This window comes from Manihot esculenta, chromosome 15 (assembly GCF_001659605.2).
Source record: "Manihot esculenta cultivar AM560-2 chromosome 15, M.esculenta_v8, whole genome shotgun sequence".
Classification (NCBI taxonomy): domain Eukaryota; kingdom Viridiplantae; phylum Streptophyta; class Magnoliopsida; order Malpighiales; family Euphorbiaceae; genus Manihot; species Manihot esculenta.
Genome location: NC_035175.2, coordinates 3,504,683 through 3,515,981, shown reverse-complemented (window position 1 = coordinate 3,515,981; position 11,299 = coordinate 3,504,683). Strand labels below are relative to the sequence as shown.

The 11,299-nt window shown below is 33.6% G+C and overlaps 2 protein-coding genes across 10 annotated transcripts; both read right to left on the bottom strand.

Moving 5' to 3' along the window:
* Positions 1–3,441: 3,441 nt before the first annotated feature.
* LOC110601783 lies at positions 3,442–4,949 on the bottom strand. The gene has a single exon (XM_021739089.2). It carries the CDS (start codon positions 4,940–4,942, stop codon positions 3,542–3,544), a length of 1,401 nt encoding a protein of 466 aa, XP_021594781.1. The 5' UTR covers positions 4,943–4,949; the 3' UTR covers positions 3,442–3,541.
* Positions 4,950–5,404: 455 nt separating this feature from the next.
* On the bottom strand, positions 5,405–10,839 carry LOC110601784 (nuclear transport factor 2). Of its 9 annotated transcripts, none has more exons than XM_043951185.1 (10): positions 10,689–10,839; positions 10,431–10,542; positions 10,212–10,346; positions 8,573–8,879; positions 7,885–8,147; positions 7,585–7,744; positions 7,265–7,410; positions 7,113–7,178; positions 6,783–6,864; positions 5,675–6,182 (listed from the first exon to the last, which is right to left on the bottom strand). In XM_043951185.1, exons 2-10 carry the CDS (start codon positions 10,467–10,469, stop codon positions 5,974–5,976), a joined length of 1,407 nt encoding a protein of 468 aa, XP_043807120.1. In that variant the 5' UTR covers positions 10,470–10,542; positions 10,689–10,839; the 3' UTR covers positions 5,675–5,973. The 9 variants fall into 9 exon arrangements, 8 of the variants coding, with proteins under 8 accessions (XP_043807122.1, XP_043807120.1, XP_043807119.1 ...); XM_043951184.1 differs by having other exon boundaries at positions 10,431–10,589; positions 10,689–10,833; XM_043951187.1 differs by lacking the exon at positions 5,675–6,182 and adding an exon at positions 5,405–5,537 and having other exon boundaries at positions 10,431–10,795.
* Positions 10,840–11,299: the final 460 nt, after the last annotated feature.

The following is an 11,299-nucleotide window of genomic DNA, read 5'->3' as shown; positions in this document are numbered from 1 at the left end:
AACAAGAAATCAGGAATAACAAAAGACATTGGTTCAAAGGATCGCACATATACATGTTTTCTAGGAATTTACCTCTGTCATTTCAAGAAAAGCTAGTTTCCCAACAGGGATAATATTTCAAAAAACATGCTGACAGATTTCACATTAAGTAATCATTCATAAATTAAATCCAAAACTATTTTAAAAATATATGTACATATAATACAAAAGTCAAGGCTTGGTGGGTAAGAAATTAACAGTGGACAGTACATCCTTAACCCTAGTTTAAGAAGAATATCTAAAGAATAAATATAGAGATTAGGTGTCTCATAACTTTAGTTTAGAAAAGCAAAAACAGGTTAAAGTGTAAAGGTAGAGTCTTTCTACAAGCAAAAGTATAATTAAATGTTTGGCTGCTTTGTTCCAATGTGGTGTCTACCATTTTATGGACAAACTCCACAAATCCTTTGTTTTTTAAAGTTGAGACCTAATGAGCAGTGGACGGCGGCCCTACCCATTAAAAAGCTTACCATAATACTCCAAAGCAACCGAAACCCACAAATTTATCAGAAAAAAAAAAAAAAAAAAAAAAAAGAAGAAAAAGAAACCATCATGGCAACCAAAGGAAATGTAATAGATTTATCCATTTTATAATAGTGAATAATAAGGTGTCCTAAATTTCCCTTTTACATAAAATAATATTATAATAAAATGTCAAATAAATAAATAAATAAAAACTCTCCTAGTAATAGATGATGATATTCTTTCAACTTTTGGATTGATGAAAAAAAGAGATCATGAATGATAAGATCCTTTGGACATGATCATGAGAATATTGTTTATTAATAAATTAATATGATTCAGAAATTTCAAGCGTTGATTAATGCACATTTTCAGTTCAATCAAAAGAAAATAATGTTTGTAAATTAATTAATGCTTTCTTAACAATTAATCTATATTTTTTCACACTAAAATTATTATTTGGCAGAGAAGCGTGAAAAAAAAAAAGAATATAACAACAGTAAACATGATTTTTTTTTTTAAGGAAAATATAATTTTATTAGCATGTGAACAAAATTCAAATTTTATTAAATAATAAATATTTTTTCTGCAAATAAATTAATCCTAATTATTTTAAATTCACAAAAACAATTGATTTAATTTTCTCATTATTAATATGATCTCAGCAGTTACAATTGTAAATATATTTAAAAAAAGATCATGTTTTTAATAGCCTTTATATTAAATATTTGTATTATAATTTATGTAATTAAATTCTATAGTACTATTTTAATTCAATAATATTATTATATTAATATTAATTTCATACAAGAACATTTTTGTGATGTATATATAACTTAATATATTAATATTAAAACAACTATATTTCATAAATACAGATTTATTTTTCTCTTTTATTGTTCTAAATTATAAATTATTTTCTTTTTTAAAATAATAGTTTATTAATTAAATTTTAATGTACTTTATTTAATTAATATGTATTAAAAAAAGTAAAATTATTATTTTAAAAGTAATTTAATAATGAAGCAAAATGAGCAGTTGTCTATTAGAAAATGTAATATTAACATAATTATATCAATTATATTTTTTTAATTTATATGAAAAATAAGGGAAAATATGTTTATATGATGGAGATGAGACGTGGTATGAATTTAATATTTATTGAAATATATTCAGATTGAAGATGGTCAATTTTTTGCTGTTGGCTTGGCTGGATTTAAAAGCAATGGTTGTAAGGTTAAGAGATTAGGATACAAATCCTAGGATTAGGCATTAGGCAAAGGCAAGTGGTTGTCTAATGGCCGCGACAACGGGACAAGCCGACAAGGTGGGAGCCAAAGCCACGTGACTGATTGCTTGCTGGCAGTTTTCGCCACGTCATCCGACAATGTACGCGGCTGACCGGTGGACCTATGCCACCTCGCTTCCCTCTCTTGGTCTGGGGCCAAACAGCCTTTTCCTAATGGCGTCTTTACCTGGAGACAGCTTGCCACTTAAATGTAACGATTACATTAGGATCTACCTGCTTTTCCTCACGCGCTATGTCCATACGTTGATTCTGAAAGCAACCTTCTCCAACCTCGATTAATCTCATTTTTCTATTATTTTTTATATTATTTAAATAAACCTAAAATCAATTATAAAGATTAGCCTTGGTGATTTTTAAATTTACTTTTCAATTTACTAATATGAATTCGATTTACATAAGTGATATAAAATATAGTATCAATTCCAAATTGAATCTAAGGCAGGAGCGCGTGAGAAGAGTGAAGTGTGCGGGAACGTGAAATTTTAATGAGCAGGATTGGTACGGAAGATGGTAAAATGGGACCCAGAAATAGTGGATGGGAGAATATAACTACAAGAGCATGCTGAAAGATGAAAATGCTGGTTTTTAATTTTAGTAAAGATTTAATTGGCTGCTATGATTTTGGCGCTGCCTTTGCACGAAAAATTATGTAGTTTTTTCTTTTTTTAAAACGAAAAATTATATTACTTCCACCTTCCATAAAAAAAATTTGTATTCATTCAAAAAATATTTATAATATTGTTTTTAAATACTGATGATACTTTTTTTCACATATATAACTTAAAAATTAATAAAAAATAAATTTAGTATTATTTAAAAATTCTCAAAACAATAAATACTTTGAAATAAAAAAAATATACCGTATGTGACAAATGTTGTAGAATTTAATTTTACAAGGATAGCACATATGAAATATAAATTAAATTCAAAAAAAAGATATCTAGATAAAATGGGTACAATAAACTAAAAAAATATAAACTAATAGTAAGCAGTTGCTTTTTTTAAAAAATAAGCTAAAACTATTTGTTTATTATTAGTTGATTTACCATTCTATACAAAACGCTGTCGTTTTATCCATCTGTTTTTGCTTTTTTATCAGGTCTTAGTTGAGATAAGTTTCACAAGTACGCACAAAAATAAAAAATTCAAAATTTAAAAGGAAAAATGATTTTTTGAGAATCGTCTTTATCTCTTTATTTTTTTTAAAATTAAAAAAAAAAGCTTTATTTCTTTTCTTAAAGATGCAAAATGCCCTTCTTTCTTTTTTATCCTAAACCTTAATGATAAGATTCTTGTTTCGAATCACGCTGTTCTCTTTTTGAATTGTTATAAAATGGGCACGCTCACTCGTAAAAAATAACTCTATATATGTATATTTTGTGTTTTTAAATATTTTCCTTGTTAATTTAATTCTGTATACATAAATTCAATCTCTTTATTTAAATTAAAAAAGTTTGAAACGATTAAATTCAATTAAATTTTTTACATTTAAATTAAAAGAATGTAGTTAAACTTTGTATTTTAAAATAAATAAAAATTATATAATATTATGCAATTTTTTTAAATTTTTTCTCATAAATGATTTTTTTTTTTTCTAAATGAAGCAAATAAGATGATTTAGCATCCTCTATGAAAAGAATTAACAATGTAAAATGTATTGATAAATAAAAATGTCTAGTGTATTTTAGCAAAAAATGAATAGATATAAAACCCGTAATAATTCGGGTCAAGTCAAAGCAAACTAAAGCTACCCACTGAAGAGCTTCGTTTCACCCGCCCGGATTCTTTCCTCGGGGAGGGTTCGCCGTCTCCAGGATCGCCACAAACAATGGAGCATTCAACACCGCATATGGTACCGAAGCATGAAAATACTCCATCGCTTTCGCTGCTTCTTCGATTATGCTTAGTTACGACTCTTCTATTACCGACGATGCTGCTGTTGCATAAACTGGAGAAATCGCTATGAGCGTATCCAGGTGGAATCTCCGTTCGCCATCTTTCCAATTTAGACTGAAGCCCTTCCATGTCACTTTCCAAGCTCCATGAACCCATTATCTCGCTCTCCGAATCTTCTACTGCATAATGATTCTTTTTCCTCATCATTGCTGCGGCCACCTCCGACGCTGATGGACCCAGTTCTGATTCTGCTATTAAGGATCCCCCACCATGTAAATTCTTCTTTTTTGGAGCGCCAAATTGCAATTTACCAAGGTTAAATTTCGATAAGGAACCATCGTCACTTGAACTGGGATTTTTGTTTCTCCCCTTAACCTTATTGCCGCCGGAGACGTTTGTTCTGTACTTAGCCCTTGTCAATGCACCGTAAGTGGATCCACTGGAAGTTAAATCGGGCTTGCCATTCTTGCCTTTATTAAAAATATCAGAGCCGGTGATCATGGAGCTAGCTTTTGAATTCGGTTTGTCATAAGCTGAGCCATTCAACATTGAACCGGTCTTCTTTTTATTTATCGTTTTCTTAGGAACCGCATCAAAGCCTATCATGGAACTACTGTCGCTCTTCGTACGTCTCAATTCAGGCATGGGATTCCAAGGAAGCAAGAATTGGTTCTGGCTGTCGCTGCTTTTGTCGTCGTCCTTCTTCTTATTGTTTTTATCCGTCTCGCCCATCAAATGGTGGTAACCAACAGCAGAAGCGTCTTGGGAGTACAATGGCATGCTTCGCTTGGTGGAGTCAAGAAGCGCCACTCCAATGTTGAGAATCCCCTGAGGACGTCCAGAGCGACGACGTATCTGAAGGGCAACGAAGCGCATGCCAAGATGAACGTGATGCTGCTTGTGCTGGCGGGGGAATTGGACAGGGGGGATGAGGTTTCCGACAATGACGCGAACGGTGCCAACATGAACATCACGGAACCAATGGAGGGCATAGATGTCAATCATAATGGCGGAGGTCTCACCATAGATAAAATCATTGTCGACTCGGAAGACAAACTTGTCGTTCCAGGTGGGGTTGTTGTGACCAGGAGTATCGACTCTGGTTGAAAGTTTGCGGTCAGGGTGCACCCAGGCAACCGCATAGGTCTTCATCTTGCGTGTAACCTTGGCAAGGTCTTGGGCAGATATCACATTTAGCTCCAACAATTGATATGGCGGAGCCAATACACGAGACATTTTATTTATTTTCGACTTCTTTCACAATAGAGGTTGATAATGCTGCTTATGGTGGTGGAGGAGGTCATCATGGGTTCCACTCGCCGTCCAAGAAGAGGACGACGAGGGAAGAAAACTCCATAATATTAGACTTTGTTCGTATAGTGTGTGTTCGTTTGTGATCTGAAAAGCAATGGAGGAGGTTTATCCGTTGACAATATTTTGAGGGGAAAAGGAAATAATAAGAGTTGTGAAGATATGATGAGGTTATTAAATTAGAAAAAGAGCAACAGCTATAATTAGTTGATTTTTCTGGTTATATTTTCATGTAAATTTTAATATTTAATTCACTATAATTAGAGTCTATAATAATATTTCTTTTCATTATCCTCTCTTCCTCTCAGACTCTTGGGAAGTGGTATACGAGGGAGATAATTGCATAGGAGAATTCAATTAATTGGGTAAAGATTTGAGATAACTCACATTTGTGGGAAAGATTCTAGATTCCCATAAAATGAATCCATGCGTCTTGCTCTCTTAATAAGCTTTCTTCTAGTTTCTACTATTCACATTCCAGGCGCTGAGGAATACTACTCGTGCTCTGTACTAGCTGATCCTGGAGATGATGAAATCATGTCACAGTATGCAAAGTATGTGTTGTAACTTCATACGAACCGAGAAAAAGCCTTAAATTACTTTCAGAGATAAGTTCATGTATGAAAGATCTAAAGCATGTTCCAAGGAATCTTAAAATGTTAAAAACTTAATAAATAAATAAATTGAACCAAGTAAATAACTTCATGAACCAGAAAGATGTTAGATTTTACATAAATCAAATAATCTCAAAATTGCAAATGTTGCTATAAAAATTTGAATGTTCAGCAAGAAACCAAAGAAAACACGCGTGATTCATATGCCTGACATTATCTAAATTAACCGGACTTGTGGAAATACAAATTATATCATTCTTGAAACCAATGAAGCTGAATGTGCTGAGTGCAATGGCTGGACCCAAAACTTTGTTCTCTCCCTAGTTAATAAAACTAAACTGTCTACTCCCAATGGTTGTCTCCATTTCTTGATAATTGGTAACCCGTGAACCCTCTATCTTGGCGGGGATTTGGCATATCATGACCATTTCCTCTTGATCTGTTGTCTCGGTCACCTCCATCATAGCTACCACCTTTGTCAAAACCTCGACCACCAAAACGACCCCTTGGAGCATCTGATGGGTAGCTACCCCTGCCTCTACCCCTTCCCCCTGTTAAAAAGATGCCAATCACAACAAAATTACCAAATTAATATTATCTAGTGCAGGCTATCGTAGCTGGTTGTTTTTCTTTCTGCAGGATTAACACAGGATTAGACATTTATTACGATTGAGACGTTACTGTCACAAATTCGGCAGAGAGCGGGAGAAGTTAACAAAAAGATTCAGTAAATCTCATAATAGCAAATTTTGTTATGCATCCTAGAAATAAAAAGCAAAATATAGACAGGAAATTATAGCAAAAGAATCTGTTTTGCCAATATACTTGATTGTATCTTATCAATGTTAAAATTTCACACTGCCCTTACAATCTAATGTTCATTCTGTACCACTTAATTTTTCTCTAAAACGAGAATTTCATGATAATAAGAACTAAGAAGCACACTGTACAAAAGCTGACCCATTATTAATAACCCAGGATTAAGCAGGACGGAAAGTGGAGTTGTAGCATTGAACCAATATATCCAGGAGGATGTTCAAAAATTTAATCACTGGCAGTATCGTGTAGATTCAACACTTACTTAGGAGCAAGTGAATAGTGAGCATGATATAAACACTAATAATGAGAAGATAGGGAATAAAAATGCATACTTCCTGCACGGGATGGGATGTTGCTATTTGGTCTCCGCTCTTCAATGTATACTTGCCGCCCGGCAACATGTGTGCTACCCTCCTGAAGACATAATAGAATAGTTTTAATTGCACAATCTAGTAAAAAAGCAACTTCTACAGATTATGTGAACATATACAGGCAGGAATAATTGTCAGCAACAGAAAACTTAAAATTGAAATCATGTGAGCATAGTATCCAGAGACTATGTCGGGAGAAACATTATTATGAGGCAGCTTCGAATGCCTCTGTTCTATACTAAAAGACTACTTATAAATGCTGTTTTTCAGGTAACTAACATATAATCAGACCTTCACTGCATTATGAACTCCAGTCATATCTTCAAATTCAACAAATGCATAACATACACCGACATCCTGCACATTTTTTTTATAAAAAAAGTTAGCAAAATATATTTGAGGAAGCAGGTAAGTACTGTTAAAAACAAATGCCAGTAATGAACCTTGCGACTTCGAATGACAACACCATCAGGTACAATTTTGCCAAAATTCTTGAATTCCTCCTCAATTTCAGCTGCAGATACAGTAGTTGGCAAGTTTCTTACATACACAGACCTTATTTCACCTACATACACAGACCTTATTTCACCTTAAGTGTTCAAATAAAAATGGAAAAACAAATCACTGTGGGTGCTGAAAGTTAATTTGAAAAATTTTGAAGCCCTGAACTAAAAGCAAATATGTTTACTCAATCCACTAAGCAAAATACAACCACCCAAAAATCATTGCAAAGCATATGACAGAAATGATGATGAAAACTGACCATCTTCTAAAGCTGAAATCTCCTCAAATGTTTCTGCTCTGGACTTTTCAAATGAATTTGATGTCACAGTTGCTTGCTGAGAAGTGGGCTGTGGAGCATGATTCAAATCTGAAGTAGGTGGGGCAACTGATGGCACGGACTGTCGTTTAGCTACCTGTAACTTACAATGGGGGAAGGGGAGGTGGTAGGAGTAAAATGTTATTGCCAGAGGTAAGACTAATTCTATACATACATGTAAGTGTGCAACTGTGCATGTTATACTATGTGAAATCATTGTAAGAACCACGAAAAGGAACATACAATAGAAGCATAAGTATGTTTCTGGGTCTCCCCAATAGGTTCCTTAACAGAAGCTGACAGTTGGTCCTCTGCAGTAGTCACTGTGTTTTGAAGTGAACCATTTGAGTCCATAGAATTTTCCTCCCGAACATTTTCAGACTCACTTACTTGCTGTGGTTGTTGCTCTGAGAAACCGTAGCTGTCAACTGCACCATTTTCCTTGGCTTCGGCGGGCGCAGCAAACTCCCTAGTCTGGTTTTCTCCACCCATCAAATAATTTTGAACTGCAAAAGTCAGCATTTTGTATGTGAAAGAAGTTTTAAGTTTTAAATATTTCAGTACCCAACAAATAGGACTTCTCATCCAACTTCTCAGGGAAGACACTAGCTACAAATAAAAAATACTTGCTATGAACACATTTGAGTGTCACTCGTTCATTAGCATAAAGACCCTCAAACATAGTCAAGCCAGCACTCATAAACAACTGACTGGAAAAGATGATTATCTGGCCCTAGGTCATTGCCATCAGAACTCAGTAACATAATCAAATACAGAGCACATGCTTCCTATAAAAGAATAATGACAATGTAAATTGCTTCCTGCCAACATTTGTTAAATGTGTTAATTGCTTCATCCTATATTTGTTTAACAAAACCTTCAATATGACAAAGAAACTAGCTTTCTATATTTAGCAACACAGGTTAGATACCTGGCTCTGGAATAGCAGTAGGAACATAAAGTTTGGATTCAAGATTGTTATGGGCTAGTAAGACAGCTGGATGGTGGTGAATTTGTTCCTCATCAATGAAATGAAAAACATCATTGAGGACAAAATAGCCCTTCTCCTGAGGTGCAAGGAAAAATGTTTCCACAAATTTTCTCCGTCCACTGAAATCCTTCACTTGAACAGAACCAGAAACCATCACAAGAACACCCCCATTCCACGATTCCAAGGAATGTGCTGTCCTTATCTCAATTCCAGCATAATTTAATGACATAATCAGCGCATGGATTTGCTGGCAGAACATAAAACGGAATAACATATTAGCCCAGTGCTCCACTTGACACATATAGACAATAAACAAAAGAAGTGAAAGAAATATATATACACATATAATCCCTAAATTCATCAAGGCTTGTTAAAGGAAATGGTGCTTAAAATAGGTTGCTGTATAGAACTTTGATGGTGCAAGGTCATCAATCATCATACTAGACTTTTTTTCTAATATGTAAAAATCATATTGTCAAAACTCAACATCTTAAGAAAATTTCAATGATATCCTTGCATAACCATGAAAACTTTTTGAGTTATGTGATGTGTAGCACATAAATGTCACAAATGTTTTTGCTTGGTTAAATGTGTTTCAATGCACAAAGAAAACACATTAAATATATAATTGGGGTTAGATATGGTCTCTGTGATCCTAGCATATAACACGCAAAGACAAAAGCCTAATATTAGCTCACTACTGGGGTCACATAATCCTATTCAATTCATGGAATCAGTACCAACTTCTCATACGACATGAATAGCAACAACTTCACTTCAAGGCAGCTAGAGATACGGTCTTCACAACAAAAATAACCATAAAGAATCATATTGTTGCAGTATTCACATATTAAGGCAACTTTTCCATCACAATAAAGGGTGCCAAATGCAGCTACTGATGAAAAGTAAGTAAAATTATAGATTCTTGACCACAGAGACAACCATTGCTGAATGTAATCATTGAGGAATTTTATTAATTCTTCACACAAGATGCTCCAGTACTGAAAATGTGCAAATGACCATTATTCTCACAGTGAATGAAACCTCCTTTCCAGTTGCACATTATTACATGATGTTTGTCATATCAAATGTTAAAGTTATCTAAGGTTACCATGTAAAGTATATAGCAATCATTGCATGCATAAAGCAATACAAATGGTTACTCTAGAGCAACCTGCAGTCCCAACAGTGTAGAAATTGAAAGCAAATTAGTTAGCCGAGAGTAGGTCATGCTTTAATCAAAGATATCAAATGAAGTTCAAACTAGACATCAAAATCAGAGGCCCCATTTATTCACAAGAAGTGATCAGGAAAAGAAAATCATAACCTATTATCAAAAACTTTTTGGAAGAAAGTTAACACCATAAAATAGAAAATGTATAAAAAGAAAAGAAACAGAGATATGCCCATAGGATTTCATACACAACAAGCAGGCAAGCTCATTTTCACACACTGGTCTTTCAAGAAAGAAAAAGAATCAAAGTCCTACCCGTTAATCTTTTGACAGCTAAATTAACATTGGAAACAGAAAGAAACACAAACATAAGCAGATACAGATGAGAGACATAGAGAGAGATACGAGCATTGTAGTGGCGTTTTCTCTAATAGTGCCATCGATACGAAGCATAGTGCTGGTATCACTGTAGAACTGGTAAACGAATTCCGGCTGTTGCTGTAGTAACTGATAGTACTGCCCCACAAAGTACGTCCCAACCTACAAGGCAAAAAAAATTGGAAAAAAAAGTCCAAAAACAACAGGAGAAACAACACAAGACTTTAAGAGAAACATTATAAGAACCTGAGCAGCCGTGACAGGAATGGGATAGGGAGTCGACATTGGAAAGGAAACACCAGCGAAACCCTAATCTGAAAAGCCCAAACAGATCGAGAAATGGCCCTCCCCGCAAGATCTGCAAAAGCACAACCAGCAGCAGCAGCAATAGCAGCATGAAAAATCCTGGATAAGGCAGCACAACATATATATAGAGAGAAATGAAGATCTAAGGTATAAATAGCATGGAGAAGGAGAGAGAGGAGGAGGACTGGAGAATGATGCCTGGGCAAGAGGAAGAGGGATAGATTTTGAGGGAAGATTTTCTCCACTGTTTTGCTTTTTTGTTTTGTTCCTTTGCTGCTGTGTTGTGTGTTTGAGTATCACTCCGCCTTTTCTCCTCCTTTTCTTTTATTTTTGTTAGCCGTCCGTTTTATTTTCGTTTTACGGTTCAGGAAAATGGCGTGCGCTAAAAATAAAGGCCCTTTTAGCTGTATATATATATATTTATATTTTATTTTCCATATGTTAATATTCAGAAAATAAATATCTAGAGACGTAAAATAATTAAAAAATAAAATTTTTCTTACGTCTCTAAATTATATCAAAAATATATATTATTTTAATATAACTCAATCCTAAAAACCAATTTTTCTAAGGTTCATTAATCTAAATAATTTAAAGATTTTAGCAATTTATATTTCTATTGTAAAATTTTAGTTTAAATAATTAAATTTAAAATTTAAAATTTATCGTAATGTTATTTACGAAATCAAATTAATTTTAATCAAAATTTAAAATGTTAAATGTCATTTATGTGGTTTTTTATTAATTTTAATTAATCATATTTTTATTTTTTTATAAAATAATTTAAATTTCTTTATAATTTTATATTT